This window comes from Dama dama, chromosome 11, assembly GCF_033118175.1.
Source record: "Dama dama isolate Ldn47 chromosome 11, ASM3311817v1, whole genome shotgun sequence".
Classification (NCBI taxonomy): domain Eukaryota; kingdom Metazoa; phylum Chordata; class Mammalia; order Artiodactyla; family Cervidae; genus Dama; species Dama dama.
This window is the reverse complement of record NC_083691.1, coordinates 99,301,688-99,323,968: the sequence shown is the minus strand read 5'-3', so window position 1 is coordinate 99,323,968 and position 22,281 is coordinate 99,301,688. Positions and strand designations below refer to the sequence as shown.

General features: G+C 42.9%; 1 protein-coding gene across 1 annotated transcript in view; it reads right to left on the bottom strand.

The window, feature by feature from the left end:
• Positions 1–19,330, bottom strand: part of TMEM131 (transmembrane protein 131) — a 169,167-nt gene extending 149,837 nt beyond the window's left edge. Inside the window, exon 1 of the mRNA XM_061155969.1 lies at positions 19,132–19,330. Within this exon, the coding sequence (XP_061011952.1) occupies positions 19,132–19,315 (184 nt within the window). The 5' untranslated portion in view covers positions 19,316–19,330. The remainder of the gene's footprint in view (positions 1–19,131) is intronic.
• Between the last annotated feature and the right edge of the window lie 2,951 nt (positions 19,331–22,281).

Genomic DNA, 22,281 nt, shown 5'->3' with positions numbered 1-22,281 from the left:
CAGGTGATGTCATCTGCGTATCTGTGGTTATTGATATTTCTCCCTGCAATCTTGATTCCAGCTTGTGCTTCCTCCAGCCGACAATTCTCATGATGTACTTTGCAAATAAGTTAAATAAGCAGGGTGACAATATACAGCCTTGATGTACTCCTTTCCCAATTTGGAACCAATCTGTTGTTCCATGTCCAGTTCTAACTGTTGTTTCTTGACCTGCAATACAGATTTCTCAGGAGGCAGGTAAGGTGGTCTGGTATTTCCATCTCTTTCAGAGTTTTCCAGTTTGTTGTGATCTACACAGTCGAACACTTTGGCATAATCAACAAAACAGAAATAGATGTTTTTCTGGAATTCTCTTGCTTTTTCAATGATCCAACGGATGTTGGCAATTTGATCTCTGGTTCCTCTGCCTTTTCCAAATCCAGTTCGAATATCTGGAAGTTCTTGGTTCACGTACTGTTGAAGCCTGGCTTGGAAAATTTTGAACATTACTTTGATAGCGTGTGAGATGAGTGCAACTGTGCGGTAGTTTGAGCATTCTTTGGCATTGCCTTTTTTTGGGATTGGAATGAAAACTGATCTTTTCCAGTCCTGTGGCCACTGCTGAGTTTTCCAAATTTGCTGGCATATTGAGTGCAGCACTTTCACAGCATCATCTTTTAGGATTTGAAATGGCTCAACTGGAATTTCATCACCTCCACTAGCTTTGTTCGTAGCGATGCTTCCTAAGGCCCACCTGACTTCTCATTCCAGGATGTCTAGCTCTAGGTGAGTGATCACACCATCGTGATTATCTGGGTCATAAAGATCTTTTCTGTATAGTTCTTCTGTGTATTCTTGCCACCTCTTCTTGATATCTCTACTTCTATTAGGTCCATACCATTTCTGTCCTTTATTGTGCCTATCTTTGCATGAAATGTTTCCTTGGTATCTCTAATTTTCTTGAAGACATCTCTAGTTTTTTCCATTCTATTGTTTTCCTCTATTTCTTTGCATTGATCACTGAGGAAGGCTTTCTTATCTCTCCTTGCTATTCTTTGGAACTCTGCATTCAAATGAGAATATCTTTCCTTTTCTCCTTTGCTTTTTGCTTCTCTTCTTTTCTCAGCTATTTGTAAGGCCTCCTCAGACAACCAATTTGACTTTTTGCATTTCTTTTTCTTGGGGATGGTCTTGATCACTGCCTCCTGTACACAAACCTGATCACAAACCTCCATCCATAGTTCTTCAGGCACTCTATCAGATCTAGTCCCTTAAATCTATTTCTCACTTCCACTGTATAATCATAAGGGATTTGATGTAGGTCATACCTGCACGGTCTAGTGGTTTTCCCTACTTTCTTCAATTTAAGTCTGAATTTGGCAGTAAGGAGTTCATGATCTGAGCCACAGTCAGCTCCCGGTCTTGTTTTTGCTGACTGTATAGAACTTCTCCATCTTTGGCTGCAAAGAATATAATCAATCTCATTTCGATATTGACCATCTGCTGATGTTCATGTGTAGAGTATTCTCTTGTATTGCTGGAAGAGGGTTTTTGCTATGACTAGTGTGTCCTCTTGGCAAAACTCTGTTAGCCTTTGCCCTGCTTCATTCTGTACTCCAAGGCCAAATTTGCCTGTTACTCCAGGTATCTCTTGACTTCCTACTTTTGCATTCCAGTCCCCTATGATGAAAAGGACACATTTTTGGGTGTTAGTTCTATAAGGTCTTGCACATCTTCATAGAACCGTTCAACTTCAGCTTCTTCTGCATAACTGGTTGGAGAATAGACTTGAATTTCTGTGATACTGAATGGTTTGCCTTGGAAACGAACAGAGATCATTCTGTCGTTTTTGAGATTGCATCCAAGTACTGCCTTTCGGACTCTTTTGTTGACTATGAGGGCTACTCCGTTTCTTCTAAAGGATTCCTGCCCACAGTAGTAGATATAATGGCCATCTGAGTTAAATTCACCCATTCCAGTCCATCTTCTTTAGTTCACTGATTTCTAAAATGTTAATGTTCACTCTTGCCATCTCCTGTTTGACCCCTTCTAACTTACCTTGATTCACGGACCTAACATTGCAGGTTCCTATGCAATATTGCTCTTTACAGCATTGGACCTTGCATCACCAGTCATATCCACAATTGGGCGTTGTTTTCACTTTCGCTCTGTCTTTTCATTCTTTCTGGAGTTATTTCTCCCCTCTTCTCCAATAGCATGTTGGGCAGCTACTGACCTAGGGAGTTCATCTTTCAGTGTCCTATCTTTCTGCCTTTTCATACTGTTCATGGGGTTCTCAAGGCAAGAATACTGGAGTGGTTTGCCACTGCCTTCTCCAGTGGACCACGTTTTGTCAGAACTCTCCACCATGAGCCGTCTGTCTCGGGTGGCCCTATGTGGCATGGCTCATCGATTCATTGAGTTAGAGAAGGCTGTGGTCCATGTGATCAATTTGATCAGTTTTCTGTGATTATCCTGTCAGGGACAGGATACAGCTCTTTATTTAAACTGGGCAGTGTGGAGGTGTGTCACAGAAAGATGTAGTACTTAAATTTAAAACAGAAATATACAAATATATCTGTGAAGAAAAAAAACCCCAGAAAATCAAGAAACAGATCCAAGAATGCAATACAATTTACATGAAAAGGAAATACTGTGTATAATTCAATGAGTGGTGTTAAGACAACTACGTACTTGAGAAAAATAGATTCCCTAATAGCAACAAACTGTGAAGAAATAGAGATTTGCAATTAAAAATAGAAGCATGAAGATATAATACTGGTGAACCTATCACCTTTATGCACAGAGCTTTTTAGAAGCAGAAACCAAGAAGGAAAAGAGTGACATATTTGGTCAGTAAACTTTTAAATAATAACAATAAATAGAAAATTAAAACAAATAATCCAAATGTTAATGGAACTGGGAAAAATATGAACTCCTTAAACGTTCATTTAAATCAAAAAGAAAAATTCAAACACCAATGGAAAGATGTGATTAAACAACAGAAAAGAAATACAAATGGCCAGCAAATGTGTAAAAGTGTTCAGTCTTACCAATTTTTTTTTTTTTTTAATGTGCTGGGCACTGTGCTAAGGGCTTGACACCCAGTACCATGGTAAATCTCTGCAGTAACTCCATGAGCATGCATGCTAAGTTGATTCAGTCATGGTTGACCCGTTGCAACCCCATGGACTATAGCCTGCCAGGCTCTTGTCCATTGGATTCTCCAGGAAAGAACACTAGCATGGGTTTCTATGCCCTCCTCCTGGGGATCTTCCTGACCCAGGGATGGAACTCGAGTCTCTTAGACTCTTACATTGGCAGGCGGATTCTTTACCACTAGAGACACCTGGGAGGTTCAACTCCACGAGAGAAGTACTATTTTCTATTATTACCCTGATTGATTGGCTCCAGCTTAAAGTGAAAGTGAAGTCACTCAGTCATGTCCGACTCTCTGCAACCCCATGGACTGTAACCTACCAGGTTCCTCCACCCATGGGATTTTCCAGGCAAGAATACTGGAGTGGGTTGCCATTTCCTTCTCCAGGAGATCTTCCCAACCCAGGGACTGAACTGGAATCTCACGCACTGTAGGCAGACGCTTTACCATCTGAGCCACCAGGGAAGTCCAAAAGATAGTGAACTTGAGACAGATAGAGATTATCTCTACTTACCTGCCCTCACACAGCCAGAAAGCAGGAGATGACCAGAGCCACACTCTGAATCACTGTTTCTACCTTCTTTGGACTTCCCTCTCATTAATGTAGATAACTCAGAGAGTGAGTCTGGTATGTTCTTCTTAGCCCATCTCCTTGCCATGCACAGTGGAATGGTGATTCCCAGAATTCCTTTCTCGTGATACACTTCGACTTGGGTTCATAAACAGAATCCTGCCATGGGTCACCCAGAATTTCGAGCCTATGGGATCTTGGTATCTCAACTGGAGCTCTATCCCTCCTCTCTCTGAACCTGAACATCTTATACCTACTCCATCACTCAGCCTGATAACCATGGTTAAGAAACACTAGCAATTTTTAAAAATCAACTAAACAAAGGGGTACCTTTTACTGTCAAGTGAGCAAGGACTTTAAAGAAGGGCTTCCCCAGTGGCTCAGTGGTAAGGAACCTGCCTGCCAATGTAGGAGACACAGGTTCAATCCCTGGATCAGGAAGATTCCTTGGAGAAGAAAACAGTAATCCACTCCACTCCAGGATTCTCTTCTGGAAAATTCCATGGACAGAGGAGCCCGGCAGGCCACAGTCCATGGGGTTGCAGAGTCAGACATGACTGAGCACACAGATAAGAGCTGATGTGGGAAAACTGGCACCCTCACATGTGTTGTTGAAATGTACCAAGTGATACATCCAAGACAACATGACAGTATCTGTTTTTTTTAATGGGGAGCAGGGGGAGGAAAAGGGGGAAGAAGGAAGAGAGATTATGACTGATACTGGCCCTTTCTACTTGATAGATTACAGAAATTTTCTCAATTTGGTGGTGGTGGTGTAGTCAACAAATTGTGTCTGACTCTTGCAACGCCATGGACTGTAGCCTGCCAGACTCCTTTGTCCATGGGATTCTCCAGACAAGAATACTGGAGTGGGTTGCCATTTCCTTCTCCAGGGATCTTCCCGACCCAGGGATCGAACGTAGGTCTCCTGCATTGCAGGCAGATTCTCTACCAACTGAGCTACAAGGGAAGCCCTTTCTCAATTTACTCATCCATATTTTACAATGCTTCATTTTTATAACCAACATGAAATTTTTTGTGAAATTAAAAATTTTTCCAAACTGACCTCAAAGTTGTATGCACAAGGTGCTGTTCAATGTTTGAAGTATGGATACAGACATGTTGATTCACCCTGAAGTGTGGGTCTTGGTGCCACGTAATTGTGGTTCAAATCCACGTCCTACAAGCATATGACACAGTGCCAATGTGAGCAAGCCCCTTAATCTTTCTGAGGCTCAGTTTTGTCATCTGTGTAATGGGATGTGGGGATTTCCAGGTGGTTTGGTGGTGGAGAGTCCGCCTGCCAATGCAGGAGATGGGCAGGCGCGGTTTGATCCCTGGGTTGGGAAGATCCCCTGGTGGAGGGCATGGCAGCCCACCCCAGTATTCTTGCCTAGGGGATTCCTTGGATAGGGGAGCCTGGTGGGCTGCAGTTCCTGGGGTTGCAAAGATCTGGACAGGACTGAGCGGCTGAGCACGCACACGCAACACGTGTAACGGGATGCTCATGCCGTCTTTGTGTGATTGAGATGAGGCTTAGTGGTGGTGTGTGTCACATGTTAGCAGTATCTGGCCCGGGGTAGGTAGCAACAGGAGACCATTGTAACATATCAGGAAATTAACTGGCAAGTCCTCATGGGTCATCTGCTGCATATTTAGCAGATGTCTGTGGCAACAGGTCCCAGCTTCACTCTTCCAGAGCTTATGCAGTGTGGCCTAGGAGACGGGGTACAGCTCACCAAATGACCCCCAAATATATGGCAGTGCTGAATTACAGTGTTCTCATGCGTGCTCAGCTGTGTCTGACTCTTTGTGATCCCATGGGCTGTGGCCCGCCAGGCTTCTCTGTCCACGGACTGCTCCTGGCGGGAATACTGGAGTGGGTTGCCCAGGGGATCTTTCCAACCCAGGGATCAAACCCATGTCTCCTGTGTCTCCTGCATTGGCAGGCGGATTCTTTGCCACTGAGCCGCCTGGGAAGCCTGCTGAATTATAGAGGAGGGGTCTAACACAAGCAGGAAGAGATCTCCATAGGCTGAAGTAGGTAAGGGTAACATGGTGGAGGAAGTAGAGGTTTAATTGGGGTTTGGTGATTTAAGAAACATATTCTCTTTTTATTAGAATAGTTTTCCCTCTGAAAATGAAAATAGTTGTACAGTTTTCCTTTTTAAAAAATAATATGTACTCTTTAAAAAACACTTAGAGAATACAGTAAATCAATTTAAAACAACTCAATACCCAGGAATACCTACTATTAATACTTTCTTTTATAATATATACATTTGTTGTTGTTGTTTAGTTGCTAACTTGTGTCCACTCTTTGCGACCCCCATGGACTGCAGCCTGCCAGGCTCCTCTGTCCATGGGATTTGCAGGCTATAGTCCATGGGATTTCCCAGGCAAGAATATTGGAGTGGGCTGCTATTTCCTTTTCCAATAATATACATATATATGTACATAAATTTATTTATATCTGTTTTTCCGAAAACAGGAGCAAATAAACTGTGTTTTAACATTGTTAAAAAAAAAACAAAAAAAAAAAAAAAAGAAGAACTATTACATATTATACTGTCTCATTTTACTGGAGATTAAAATTCTGTTTTATACTATCACAAATAAGCACACACACCACCACCACCCCCTCCCCGCTCCAAGCAGTACTGAGAGCAACAAGGAATTGTAGTCAAGAACAGATTTAGAGAAAGTAGGAAGAACAACTGTGGTGGTCCCCACATGGCACAAACGTGAGGATGAAAAGAGATAAGGCTTGTAAAGCAATCAGCACAGTTCTTGCCACAAAAGAAGTCCTAGACAAACATTAGCAATTATCATCAAGTAACTCTAGGCATCACCAATCACAGGCAATAACTGCTTACATTAATATGCTCCTGAGATGGTACACAGCATCATCTTTCAGGATTTGACATAGCTCAAGTGGAATTCCATCACCTCCACTAGCTTTGTTTGTAGCGATGCTTTCTAAGGCCCACTTCACTTCACATTCCAGGATGTCTGGCTCTAGGTGAGTGATCACATCATCGTGATTATCTGGGTTGTGAAGATCTTTTTTGTACAGTTCTTCTGTGTATTCTTGCCACCTCTTCTTAATATCTTCTGCTTCTGTTAGGTCCATACCATTTCTGTCCTTTATTGAGCCCATCTTTGCATGAAATGCTCCCTTGGTATCTCTGATTTTCTTGAAGACATCTCTAGTCTTTTCCATTCTATTGTTTTCCTCTATTTCTTTGCATTGATCACTGAGGAAGGCTTTTATATCTCTCCTTGCTATTCTTTGGAACTCTGCATTCAAATGGGTATATCTTTTCTTTTCTCCTTTCCTTTTCGCTTCTCTTCTTTTCTCAGCTATTTGTAAACCCTCCTCAGACAGCCATTTTGCTTTTTTGCATTTCTTTTCCATGGGGATGGTCTTAATCCCAGTCTCCTGTACAATGTCACGAACCTCCATCCATAGTTCATCAGGCACTCTGTCTATCAGATCTAGTCCCTTAAATCTATTTCTCACTTCCACTGTATAGTCATAAGGGATTTGATTTAGGTCATACCTGAATGGTCTAGTGGTTTTCCCTACTTTCTTCAATTTAAATCTGAACTTGACAATGAGGAGTTCATGATCTGAGCCACAGTCACCTCCTGGTCTTGCTTTTCCTGACTGTATAGAGCTTCTCCATCTTTGGCTGCAAAGAATATAATCAATCTGATTTCGGTGTTGACCATCTGTGATGTCCATGTGTACAGTCTTCTCTTGTGCTGGAAAATTTGGGAAACTCAGCAGTGGCCACAGGACTGGAAAAGGTCAGTTTTCATTCCAATCCCAAAGAAAGGCAATGCCAAAGAATGCTTGAACTACCGCACATTTGCACTCATCTCACATGCTAGTAAAGTAATGCTCAAAATTCTCCAAGCCAGGCTTCAGCAATACATGAACCGTGAACTTCTAGATGTTCAAGCTGGTTTTAGAAAAGGCCGAGGAACCAGAGATCAAATTGCCAACATCTGTTGGATCGTCAAAAAAGCAAGAGAGCTCCAGAAAAACATCTATTTCTGCTTTATTGACTATGCCAAAGCCTTTGACTGTGTGGATCACAATAAACTGTGGAAAATTCTGAAAGAGATGGGAATACCAGACCACCTGACCTGCCTCTTGAGAAACCTGTATGCAGGTCAGGAAGCAACAGTTAGAACTGGGCATGGAACAACAGACTGGTTCCAAATAGGAAAAGGAGTACGTCAAGACTGAATATTGTCAGCCTGCTTGTTTAACTTATATGCAGAGTACATCATGAGAAACACTGGGCTGGAGGAAGCACAAACTGGAATCAAGATTGCCGGGAGAAATATCAATAACCTCAGATATGCAGATGACACCACCCTTATGGCAGAAAGTGAAGAGGAACTAAAAAGCCTCTTGATGAACGTGAAGGAGGAGAGTGAAAATGTTGGCTTAAAGCTCCACATTCAGAAAACTAAGATCATAGCATCTGGTCCCATCACTTCATAGGAAATAGATGGGGAAACAGTGGAAACAGTGGCAGACTTTATTTTTGGGGGGCTCCAAAATCACTGCAGATGGTGACTGCAGCCATGAAATTAAAAGACACTTACTCCTTGGAAGGAAAGTTATGACCAACCTAGATAGCGTATTTAAAAGCAGAGACATTACTTTGCCAACAAAGGTCCGTCTGGTCAAGGCTATGGTTTTTCCAGTGGTCATATATGGATGTGAGAGTTGGACGGTGAAGAAAGCTGAGCGCCAAAGAACTGATGCTTTTGAACTGTGGTGTTGGAGAAGACTCTTGAGAGCCCCTTGGACTGCAAGGAGATCCAACCAGTCCATCCTAAAGGAGATCAGTCCTGGGTGTTCACTGGAAGGACTGATGCTGAAGCTGAAGCTCCAAACTTCGGCCACCTGATGGGAAGAGTTGACTCACTGGAAAAGACCCTAGTGCTGGGAAGGATTGGTGGCAGGAGGAGAAGGGGGCAACACAGGATGAGATGGCTGAATGGTATCACCGACTTGATGGACATGGGTTTGGGTAGACTCCAGGAGCTGGTGATAGACAGGGAGGCCTGGCGTGCTGCGGTTCATGGGATCACAAAGAGTTGGACACGACTGAGCGACTGAACTGACTGAAATGGTACAAAAGCAAACTTGTGTAAGAATTATCATTTCATATATACTTTTTATTCATTCTGGTTCATCTTTATGAACCATCTTTACGGTTTACTGCTTCTCCTACCAAGTCAGAACTCAATGTGTTGAATTCCCTAAAATGCTAGGTCCAGGAGGACTATGACCCTACCCCTTAACCTCCAGAAGCTCAAGATCCTGTACAACTATAAATAAACTCAGATGCAGCCGGGAAGAAATTGACAATCTTCAGAAATTATTTTCTATTTATAAGAATCTTCAGGATTCCAATAAAATAAGATTTAATTGCCAGCCTGTTCTCTTCTTACTCTCGTGTCTTATCAACACTATTCTCAGTAACCTATTTCTGAGTCCAGCCATAACCCAAGAGAAGTCCCCAGCATGATGAGATCAACTTATAAACATGAAATAACTTCCTTACCTGTGAAACATAACTACTGCTGCACTAACCCCAAAAAGAGACATTACCTCTCGACGGTGCTAACTGCTATTCCACTCTCCATCTGCATCAAGGAGCAATGCTTCAACATGAGCCCATGTCACCAACTCAAGCAAGTATTTTTTAAGTGATCCAGGGCTTCCTTGGCAGTTCAGTGGTAAAGAATCCACCTGTCAATGCAGGAGACACGGGTTTGATCCTTGATCTGGGAGGATCCCACATGCCCAGGAGCAAAACTAAGCCCGTATGCCACAACTACTGAGTCTGTGGTTCTAGAGCCCGGGAGCCACAACTACTAAGCCCACGTGTGCAACAATGAAGACCGGGGCCTGCGATCCGCAAGGGAAGTCACGGCCGTGAGAAGCCCAGGCAACACTAGGGGAGAGCAGCCCCTCCTGCCACACCTAGAGAAAGGCCTGAATAGCAAGAAAGACCCCTCACAGCAAAAAACAACTTTTTCTATTTTTAAAAGAGCCACATCTAAAAGTTTAGTAAGGCGATCCAGTCTGAAAAGCACACTGCCCTCTCTCACACATCGCTTAGACACCAAGAAAAATTTTAGAATGACAAATAATTCACATAATACAGGTAAGTTTTAGAAAGCATCTTCGTACCAGCAACAATTCCCTAGGAAAATCTGCTGCTTCCAGTGTAATCATTCCCCCCAAAGAAAATCTAGGTAAAGCCTGTGCTATACCATGAATGCAAACTGCAAATTAATTTGTATCAGCAGAGTTGGCTTAGGCTATTTCTCAAATTTACTGCTGAGATGGGTTTTTACTAGTGCACGTTTTGATTCAAATGTATACTCCAAGTACACAGGAATAAAATTAGTTGTTAAGAATCAAAGTTAGAATGTCATATCATTTTATAATCATAACTGATTAAAAACACAGCCACAAACTGTTAAAACTTGAGAGGGCTTAAAATATATTTCATTTTATGGGCAAGTAATCTAAGGAAATAACTTAAGCATGCAGAAGTTATGTCTCAAAAGCAGAGCATAGTTCTTTTAATCAAAAACTAGAAGTTCACAATTCTTAATCATACAATGCACCTCTGATTTAGAGTAGCATCAAAAAGAATGAAACATCTAGGAATAAATCTAATAACCAAGGGGGTGAAAGACTTGCACACTGAAAACCACAAAACACCGCTGAAAGAAAACAAACGGGACACAGACAAGCGGAAAGACTATCCCATGCTCATAACTCCAAGATGTAACACTGTTAAGGTATCAGTATTACACAAAGCCATCTACAGGTTCAATGCGAACCTACCAAAACCACAACAGCAATTTTTGCATAAATAGAAAAATCCATCCTAAAATCCATATGGGATTTCAAGGGAACCCAACAACCAATCTTAAAAGAGAACAAAAGTTAAGGTCCCACACTTTCTGATTTCAAAACACAGTTACAGTAATCAAAACAGTGTGGTTGGTACTAGTAAAAAGAGAGATAAATATATCAGTGGAGGTAACAGAGAACCCAGGAATAAGCTCTCATGTACATGGTCACAGGATCTTCACACAAGGGTTTTAAGACCACTGAACAGGAAAAGGACAGTCTCCTCAACATATGGTGCTGGGAAAACTGGACATCCATGTGCAAAAGAATGAATCTGGTCCTTTATCTTATATCATGGAAGAAATTAACTCATAATGAATATCAAAATGTTAAGACCTCAAACTGTAAAACTCCTATAAGAAAATACTATAGGGCAAAGCTTCATGACACTGGACTTGGCAATGTTTTCTTGGAAATGGTATCAAAAGCACAGGCAACAAAGGCAAAAATAAATAAATGAGACTACGTCAGACATAAAAAATTCTGTGCATCGAAGACTACAATCCTAAAAGGCAACTTACAAAATAGGAGAAGATACCTGCAAATCATCTAACTGATAAAGGATTAATATCCAGAATATATAAAGAACTCCTACAACTCAACAAAAATAACCCAATTAAAAAATGGGCAATGGACTTGAACAATTATTTCTCCAAAAAAGATACAGAAGTGGCCAACAAGCATGTGAAAAGCTACTCAATATCAATTATTACAGAAATGCAAATCAAAACCACAATGAGATATCACCATATATACATTAGGATGGCCATTACCAAAAAAGAAAAAAGAACAAGTTTTGGTGAGGATGTGAAGGAACTAAATCTTTGTGAGCTGCTGCAATGCAAACCAGTATGGCAGTTGTTCAACAAATTAAAAATAGAACTATCATATGATCCAGCAAGCCCACTTCTGGGTATATACCTAAAAGAATTAAAAGCAGGATCTCAAACAGACATTTGCCCACATATTCACAGCAATATTATTCAGAACAGCCAAGAAGTGGAAGCAACCCAAATGTCCAATGTTCACTGATGGATAAATGGATAAACAAAATGGAAAAATTACACACACACAAACGATTAACCAACCTTAAAAGGGGAAGATATCCTGTCACGTGCTATGACATGATGAACCTTGAAGACAATATGCTAAGTCAACTAAGCCAGTCACAAAAAGACAAATTCTCCATGATTCCACTGACACTAGGTATCTGAAGTAGTCAAATTCATAACAAACAGAAAGTACAATGGTGGCTTCCAGGGGCTGGGTGGGAGACACTGAGAGTTGTTGTTTAATGGGTACTGAGTATCAGTTTTGCAAGATGAAAAAGTTCTGGAGACCAACTGCCCACTGATGTGAATTTAACTTAAAATTACTGAACTACGAGCTTTAAAATGGCTAGGATGGTAAATTTTATGTGTTGTTGTTGTTTTAACCACAATTATACAGAGAAATAAAGAAAGAAACTGGGTCTGACGCTCTATCATGACAGATCATGTCAAGGATCATCTTAGACCTTAGACATTTTTCAGACCTTTGCTCTAAGTGCTATATTCAACAGAATGAAACAAGCAAAGAATAATAGTTTTCTAAGTATCTTTCTAAAGAAATCATACAGGAATGAAAGAAAAACTGACCTACTACAGATAATAATGATCACCTAATCCAAAAAATCCCTTCACCAGAATGAACAAAGCACCAGGAATAAACTTCTTGGAGTCCCTTCCAAGACTTCTAACAGAAGTCTGAGGGACTTCCCTGGTGATCCAGGGCTAAGACTCTACAGTCCCGATACAGAGGGCCCAGGTTCAATCCCTGGTCAGGGAATTAGATTTCACATACTGTACCTAAGGTCTGGTGCAGTCAAATAAAGAAAGAAGTCTGAACGAGATTTCACCATTATCAAAAACTGATGCCACTACTAGCCTTTGGATCATCTCCATTTCCTTTTAATACAGGTCCAGCTTCTGAGACTATCCACATGTCTTGACTAACTGGTCATACCAATCTAGAACTAAGGAGTATGTGAATCACAGAATGCAATGTCTTTTTTTAGATTTCTTTTTTTTTTTTTTTTAATGTGGACCACTTTTAAAGTCTTTGTTGAATTTGCTACAATACTGCTTCTATTTTATATTTTGGTTTCTTGGCTGAAAGGCAAGTGGGATCTAACCCACGACCCCTGCGTTGAAAGGCGAAGTCTTAACCAGGGAAGTCCCATATGCAATGTTAATTTTAACCTAAGCAATATACCGGGTACCTAAATATCAAGGGCAGAGAGTCGAGTCAGTGGCTTCCAATATCAAATACGTGTTACATGGATTATTCATTCACGGGTTTTCCCTGGTTTCTTTTTAAGAATATGCACAATCCAGATGGCCTATGATCATTTTTTTCCCATTTATTTTTATTAGTTGGAGGCTAATTACTAATTACCTATGATCACTTTAATGGTTAAGAAGTTGATAGAAAGTGTTATGGATGTTTATGGTTTTCTTTCTTAAAAACTGCACCTCACTTGAATATTTAACATGCTGGTTTTGCACAAACTGGCAGAACAGTTCTTTTTTTTTTTTTTAATAATTTTTATTTATTTTTATCTTTTTGGCTGCTCTGGGTCTTTGTTGCTGTGTGAGGACTTTCTCTAGGTGCAGTGAGCCGGAGCTACTCTTCATTGCAGAGCACTGACTTCAGTCAGGTGCAGCCCCAGCCTCTAGAACACAGGCTCAGTAGTTGTGGCGCATAGGCTGAGCTGTTCCTCAGCATGTGGGATCTTCCTGGGCCAGGAACTGAACCCCCGTCCCCTGCAATGGCAGGTGGATTCTTACCCACTAGACCACTGGGAAGTCCAGGACTGTTCACTAACCAGTTGGTATACAACAAAACCTACTACCTTATATACCCATGCAGGATTGAATAGCTTGTCTCAAGGGAAAGATGGCCTGCAATGGAACCCGAGCTTAAATGCCTACCAGCTCTGTTACCTTGGAAACATTCCTTAATTTCTCTGTGCCTGTTTCATGGTCTGTAAATTGGGGTTTTATGAGGATATAAAATCTTAAAATCCAGAAGTAACAAAAGTGATGGTTTAGATAAGTGTATGTTACTCATTTTAGTTACAAGGGAAAGCAACATGTAGGGAAGAAAAATGTGGTGTCACTCTATGTCTTACCAGAGCAGAACTGCTAATGGTACCTGAATCCAAGTTCAAGTACAGGTTTCCTGTACTCTGGACTCTCAATCCAGAACTCAGATGTGAGAACAGGAGGATGAGGTCATTCAAGGCAAACTTCCACTTAAAATTAAATGCCTGCCTTGTCCACACTGCAGATGTTGATAGAGGTTCTGCCCCACAGAAATTCTGGCCTGGGTGAAGAAGGACCCCCACAAAGGAATTTAGGTAGCTCAATGAGGCAGTACCTGATTAAGCACCAAAATGAATGACAGCTGAATAACAAAGACAATACAAATGTGGAGAAGGGATGGCAAAATGAAGGGAAGTGGAGACAGCTGGGAGGTGAGGACCCCCCAGCAATGCCCCAGCCTGGAGGCTGTGGGCAAGCTGCCCAAGGAAGTTTACAGACACTGATGCCACTTGGAAAATGACATCAGTTTCTTGGTCAGAAACGAGACCAACGTGGCAGACAGAATAATCAAGGCGTTAACAAAAACTGGGAAACTGGACGTGGCATCAAACAATTCTGCTCTGGACACAAGCAGTGTGTGCTGGTCACCAGACATGCAAGAGAGGGAAGACAGCCAACGGGCACCCAGAGAGCAGTGACTGAGAGCGGGACAGGATGACGACCAAGAAGTACAAAGTCACAGAAATGAAGGGAGAGAAGTTCTAAGAAGAAGCTATCGACAGTGCCCAATGCTGCGTACTACAGATAAGGAAAAACTCAGCCAGAGAAAAAAGGCATCTCCCACTGACGGGGCCAATCAGAGAGCTCAAGCCACAGGCAGATGAAGGAGAACTTATAAAATATCAAGCACCTGGCAATGATTTCATTTTTCTCCAAGAGTAGCTTGGCTTATGACTCTACTCTGGATGATAACAAATTAATGATTTTACACCTACTCCCCAAAAGTTGATTTTTGGGGGGCATGGATCTCTGAGGATGGTGGCAAGGATTACAAAGAGGAGGAAAACAGTCCTCAGCAAGAGAAAGAGGGAGCATACTGTTTTCAACTACAGTATTTCATTACTGCCCAGTACAGATCTGGGCAGTAATGAACAGCTTTTAGTAAAAACCAAGTGACCAAAGTTCCTTAATGGAGCACTATGAATGAATACGGGCTACCCAGTGGCCCAGTCATAAAGAATCCTCCTGACAATGTAGGAGACCTGGGTTTGATCCCTGGGTTGGGAAGATCCCCTGGTGAAGGGAATGGCAACCCACTCCAGTATTCTTGCCTGGGAAATCCCATGGACAGAGGAGCCTGGTGGGCTACAGTCCATGGGGTCGCAAGAGAGTCAGACAAGACTCAGAAACTAAACAGTAACATGAATGAATATTCTACTTACTAGGCTCTAAATTAAAAAGTAATCACTCCACCCTCATGCAAAGGATAAAAACATCTCACTCTTTAGAAAATCACTCTTAAAAAACATGTTTACATTAGAAAGTAAAAATTCAATAAAAAGAAAGTAAATACCACTCCTGATCAATCTACCATCTAAGACAAAAATCCTCACCAAATTAGGTTTTTAATCTCTTTTCTTCTGGCTTTTATTCCTAAGCACTTTCTGTTCATATGCTTTGGAGACAGAACACTTTTGTACCCTCCTTCTGCACTTCTGTCACAAACACAGCTTAAAACAAAAATTTGTGCATGAAACAAAAGTATCTGGAAGACAAACTTAAAAGTCCTAAGAAAGACTGTAAACTTCACCCTGCCATAAATCGCCAATTAGTGATAATAACATGTGAAATTGTCACAGACTTAAACAATCACATTTCTGAAAATTTACCCAACTTCATATTTACTAGATACAGAAAATGTAGCTTGATATTTATAAAAAATTAAAAGACAACCATGCCCCCAAAACCCATTTTACAATGAAACTATATTATAGATGATATATGATGCTTTTTTTGAAGAGGGCACGGCAACCCACTCCAGTATTCTTGCCTGGGAAATCCCAAGGACACAGGAGCCTGGAGGGCTGCAGTCCAGAGTGCCACAGAGAGTCATACACAACTGAGGTGACTCTGCATGCATGATGCTTTTTTAAAAAGTTTTTATTTGTTGGTAATAATGAATGGGCTGACTTACAAATAAAAATACTACTAAATGTTAGATGTTTAACATATACATACATATTTTCACTATGTTTTTAATATATTTTCACTACACCATCCCCCTATTTTCACTCTTCTCAATATCTAGATCGTAGCTTCAAGGAATGCTGGATGCCAGCAATCCAGAACAAGCAATTAAGTTGTAATAATTACAGTAACTTCTACCTTGGACAACTCTTTCAAAGTCCTTACAAACTACAGAGCACAGCCAAAACATCCTCAAAGGTCCCCTTTTCTCTAGACTAGTGAAACACACCCTCAAAGATCAGTGAAGACAGATGTTAAGATATAGGAGTGTTAAGACATATAGGAAAGCTGAGCGTCAAAGAATCGATGCTTTTGAACAGTGGTGTTGGAGAAGACTCTGGAGTCTCTTGGACTGCAAGGAGATCCAACCAGTCAATCCTAAAGAAAATCAGTACTGAATATTCACTGGAAGGACTGATGCTGAAGCTCCAATACTTTGGCCATCTGATGTGAAGAGCTGACTCATTTGAAAAGACCCTGATGCTGGGAAAGACTGAAGGCGGGAAGAGAACGGGACGACAGAGCATGCGATGGTTGGATGGCATCACCGACTCAATGGACATGAGTCTGAGTAAACTCCAGGAGTTGGTGATGGACAGGGAGGCATGGCACGCTGCAGTCCATGGGGTCACAAAGAGTCAGACGTGACTGAACTGAACTGAAGACATACAGGATGTTAAGACAAAGATTGCCGCATGCTTCTGACTTAAAATTAACACCACCAGGTCCAAACATGAAACCTGCATTAGGTAATCTAGGAATTTCTGCCGCTTTTCTTTAGAAGATGATGAGTTTTACTTAGTTTTGAAGATTTTCTAGTGAAATTCGGCTGCAATAGAAATATACTAACATATGAGATACCCAAAGAACCATCGTTAAAATTGCAGGTAAGTCTTAGCTTTAAAAAGTTAAGGTAGTTTATACTACCAAAATAAAACCACACAAAAAATCCTCAGGATGTAAATAGACAGAGTGAATTCAGCTGCCTTCAGAAGTCTGCCCAGATTTGCTGAGAAAAAATTCAAAACAGCTCCCTTTTGGGGGGCAAACGGGGCCAAACTTGCAGTATCACATTCAAGTAAGAAAATCAATCTCACTTTTCCTACTTAAACAAAAACTACTAGAATTTGATCACCAAGGAGTCTGAAAGCACTGTCCAATTTTGGAGCTCTCTTCCTGGAATATTTGATTAGAATCAGATCCATTTATGATGGGCAGAGTCCTATGCTCTACGTAAGTACTGTCAATATCTTGAATAGCGAGTTTCTCTGTTCAAATAGTTCATACTGACACAACACAGGCCACAAAAGGTGTCTGATTCTGCCAGGACCGCTGGCTGATTCAACCCCATCTTTTCATTCTTGTACACCGGGGCAAATTCTCCTCCACTGACCTTTACATTTATGGGTATTAGAGAGATGTGCTAAAACTTATAAACCATACAAAAGGGAAATTAGCAAATATAAATTAGTCTGATACTTCTCAAACAAAGGATTTTTCTTAAGTATACACCAAGAATTAGCATTAAAAAATAGCTGCTGGAAAAATAAGCAGAAGGACAATACAAACTTAATGTTTTACTGGACTCAATCATTTTAGTTCCCTGTGTTAATAACCCATGAATATAATTACTCCCTCAAACAAATGTTAAATGCCTATTGTGTGCCTGGCACTGTGCAAAGTAATCCAAGGAAGACAAAAACCAGGACACCTGCCAAGCACTACTTTAAACTCAAGGAGACATTAACTTATTGTACCATTTCAGATTTACTGGACACACAAACTACATGCCAGGCTGTGCTGGGTGCCAAGGCCACACGAGAACCAATCAACTGCAGATCTGTAACCAAAGATGAACTGTGACAACTCCAGGCCTGACTAGTCCTAAAGCAGCAATATTTCATTCAAGAAATAATCTTGCCTCTGTAGATGAATCCTTTCTACAGACAGCAATTCTTTGAATAACTTCTACCTATGTTAACCCAAACTGCTTAAGAGTTAATTGTACCGTATTGAACAACAACAAAAAAACCCCAGTAAACTGAAGCACCTGGCACTTTAACATGAATTTGCTTTGCTTTGCTGTTGCCTTCTTTAACAATAAAAGTGACTTTAGGTGTAAAGTAGAACGTCAACCCTAAACTCACTGTGACAAGAAATTATTTTCCTTGCAGTGGCGGTTTAGTATGAACCGGAAGCTAAACTAACAAATTTTGCTTAGCTTTTTAAAAACCATTCACTTTTAATAATTTCTTCATGAAGGCTCTGTGGTCACTCATTTCCTCAGGTTCAAAAACAGGTAGTGCCAACAAAATTACAGATCTGGGCTTCTAGGTTACAAAATCATTTTTAACCCCAGAAAAGCACCGGGTTTACTGTCATACAATGCTAACGAGAGTTTTCTAAAAAATAAGACTTAGCCCTTAATTGTAAATTACAGGTAAAGGTTTGCAAGCTAGAAACTTGACATTGGTTTTTAAAGTCTTTCACATTAAAAACAATGGCACCCAGTTACGTATCTTAAGACATGAAAAACTATTAGAGAACTGTTAGCTAAACAATCATCAATACTGCAAAACGATACTGAAGAGGGAAGCTGAAGACACAAGATTCCTCCTCCAAAAACGTTTAAACAAATCTAAAGTAAAATTTGGCAAGCTGTCTTGAAGCCTCTCCCCGAGTCTCGCTATTTTTACAATTTAAAGTCAGCTCTGTTTGCACGCCGTTATTAAAACCGCAACGAAAAAAAAAGTGTCCTGAAATTTGCTTATTAACAACAATCAAGTCTAAAAATATGCCCCTCCTACCTAGTGGGCCAAGTGGCAAGAATATACGAGAACTCAGGAAGTTTTGAAATGGCAGTGACAGGAGACAAGGGGGAAGACGGGGGTGAGACGAGGGGAAAGAATCACGGAGAACAAGAGCAACTCCGTGCGGTCAAAGCCGCGAGTTGGCATCCGAACTGCGAGTTCCCGGCTCGGGACGAGACTCGACCGAGCAACTTCGCGCCGGACCGAGCCCCGCGCCCGGCCGCCCTTCCTCCCCGGTCGCAGCCCGGCAGCGGCCTCCGCGAGGGCGCGGTGACAGCCGCGGCGCCGGGCCCGGGAGATGCCGGCCGGCTGACACCCACCTTCCTTCTCGGCCCGCGCCGCGGCCACGACGAGGGTCATCACCAGGTGCAGCGCTCCCAGGAGGCCGGCGGCTGCGCTCCGCGGGCCCCCGCCGCGGCCGGCCGCGGGCTCCAGACCGGCCACGGCGGACGTGGAGGCAGCGGCGGCGGATCCCGCGGCTCCCCCTCCGGCCCGCTTCCCCATCCCTGCCGGCCGGGGGCCGCCGCGCTCGAGGTCCGGCGCGGTCCTTGTCGGCTAGGCGGCGGCGGCGGCGCGGGAGCCGTGGTCCGGGATCTGGCCGCGGAGCCGGGGGCAGACAGCGGCTCCGGGCCCAGGGCTCGGGCTCCGGACGTGGGTCTGGGTCCGTGCGTGCGTGTGAGCGCGCGTGTCAGTCACGGCCTCCGCCTCAGCATCGCCCACGGGGAGTCGAAGCTGAGAGGCCGCGGGTCAAGCACGGCGGGCGGCCATACTGGAAACGGGCACGGGCCGCGGGCTCTGGGCGCTGGCCTGCGAGGGGCGGGGCGCGGCCCTGGGCACCGCCCCCGCCGTGCCGTCACCTGGGCAGCCCGCCGGTCCGTCTGTCCGCCCCGGAGTTGGTCGGTCCGAACTTCTCGTCCCGCTCTCAGAGGCCCACGGCTCCAACGGCCAGACGGGACGGGTCAACACAAACCCAACCTGTCACCGGTGCCCCACCGGGGAGGGGGAGGTGGGAGGCCGGCCGGGGCCCAGCCGCCAGGACTTGTGATGGCGGCTCACGCTTCGCCGAGGCAGGGACGGTGATCACGTGGGGACGGAGGAGGCCTGGCCGCGCAGCCGCCCTGGGGCGGGGGCGGGGTTTCGGGGCGCTGGAGGAGGCAGGGCGGCAGCTGAGAACCAAGGAACAAACCCCTGCATCCCCTGTACTGCAATGCGAGAGCCTTCCAGAGAACTGAGTGCGCATCCGGACCTCGAAGTCCAGCGCGGAAAATCCATTCCATTGACTCCTCCAGGCCGCACCTCCGCTTCTCAGCCGCTTCGAGAATACCCGGGACCTCATTCAGTTTCCCGGTGGCGCTGCCTTGGGGACGGGGACCTGCACTGTTCATCTTGGCACCCTTGAAGATACAGCACTCTGGAACGCTTCGTGGAATCCTCCTGCCTTTGGATTGTGCCGAGTTTGCTGTGGGAAAGCCCTTTGCTCTGTGTGTGTGTGTGTGTGTGTGTGTGTGTGTACAGTGGCAGTGGCTGACTTTCTCCAACTTGGAATAATTCTTAATACATTTTATTCACCTATTTCCTTCAAGGCCTAGCACAAATCAGGAAGCCACCTCGTGCCTCTTAGATGCCCTTTTCATCTTAGATCAAGGTTCTTCGTGGGCGTGGCTGTTCTCTACAAACTTTCTCTTTAATCAATTAGTAACTTCCCCTCATTCCTTATTTAGTAACTCTCTTAGTAACTTCCCCTAACTACGGAGCCGTTCACTTACGCGGAGCTAAATTTGTCGAGTGAATGTTGTACTAAAGCCGAGTCCACCGCTAATACGCCTGAAACAAACTACATGGGAAAAATAAAATTTCAAGAAGCTATACAAAAGAAACTCAAAAGTACTATGCTCTGCAGTCGTCTTATTTGTCAAGCAAACACTTTATATTTTAAGAACCTTCACCCTGATTTTGAAAAGCAATTTTACTTTTCTGATTTTTACAGTAAGAATTTAATTGAATTTTGTTCTTGATGTAATTAAATAGGAATAATGAGTATCATCTCTAAGTGGGCGATTCCATGTTTGTAGATCGAAGACTTTCAACTCACTGAAGAAATCGAGTTCAAAGATAAGTAAGTATATGAGTGCAGGGTCAAAACTTATCTTCAATGTGCAAGGAGTCTGTAGCTCCTCCCCCATTACCAGTTTCAAGCAGACAAGCCTCTTCAACCATTAAATGCTTAGGTTCTCTTACACAGAATCAACCAAGTCCTCTGATTAGCCTGAGGCTCAGGAGCCCCATGGGAACTAAGCATAGCTCTGTAATTGGAGCTTAGACATATACAGACCTGTTTGATCAGAGGCTGATTCCCATGAAGCTAATGAAGCTTAAGCTTTAGGGCCTCTCTCTTGCACAAGTTTCTTCCAAAGGTCTCTGCATCTAACTGTGTTTATAAGCTCGAACTCTTGTTATTTAAGCCCCCAAACCCCAGTAGCTGTGTAGGCATTTAGGGCCTACGATATCTGAACCTCCCTGTGACTGATGGACTTTGGGAGCCAGAGCAGTGATGATGGAAGTTTGTTCCCGGGAAAGGGCATTGAGACTGCTGGGAGAATAATAATAAAAGAAGAACTGACTATACAACTTGGTAAACTATATTGGAGAATACCCGGAGTTGCCATCTTTCTCTTTCCCCTCAGAGCCATGTTCTTTGGGAAGGAGAGAATGAAGGAACTTGGAATTCCCTGGCAGTCCAGTGGGTAGGACTCACTGGAGTCTTCACCACCAGTGGGCTCCAGGTTCATCCCTGGTCAAGGAACTAAGATTCTGCAAGCTGTGCACACATAAACACGAAAGAAAGAAAAGAAGCTGAAGGAACTATCACCAAGGACCTTTCTGAAGTTCCAGTTAGCAACAGGCCTCCCTAATCCCCTTTGGGGAGCTAGAGAGACCTGGGCATTTGGCAGGTGGAGACAGGCTATTTAGCTGGCAGAATCAGGGAAAACCAGCTAAACCTGTGATTCTCTATGTGTCATCCCCAGACCAGCATCACCTGGGAACTTGTTAGACATGTAGACTGCAGATCACATCCAAGACATGTGGAATCAACCTCTGGGTTGAGGTCCTGCAGTCTGTGTTTTTACAAGTCACTGGGTGACACACACTCAAGTTTGAAGACTATTGCACCAAATTGATACATGCAAGGAACAACACACTGTTGGACTTTTCACCTGCTCACTTTGTTGTCTACCCAGATTAATAAACTATTATTGGAAGCAGAGTTGAAAGGGACTCAAGTGAATTTAAGGCTTAAATCCTAGTCCTGCTTTTATTAGTTATAAGAGGCTAGGCAAATTACTCAACTATTCTGGCCTCAAATTCCTTATTTGTAAAATGATATCTAATAAATCTGGAGAAATTATAAAACCATATTAAGCTCAGTGAAAATTACAAGGATCATAGATTGGTTTATGGTGGTGGTTTAG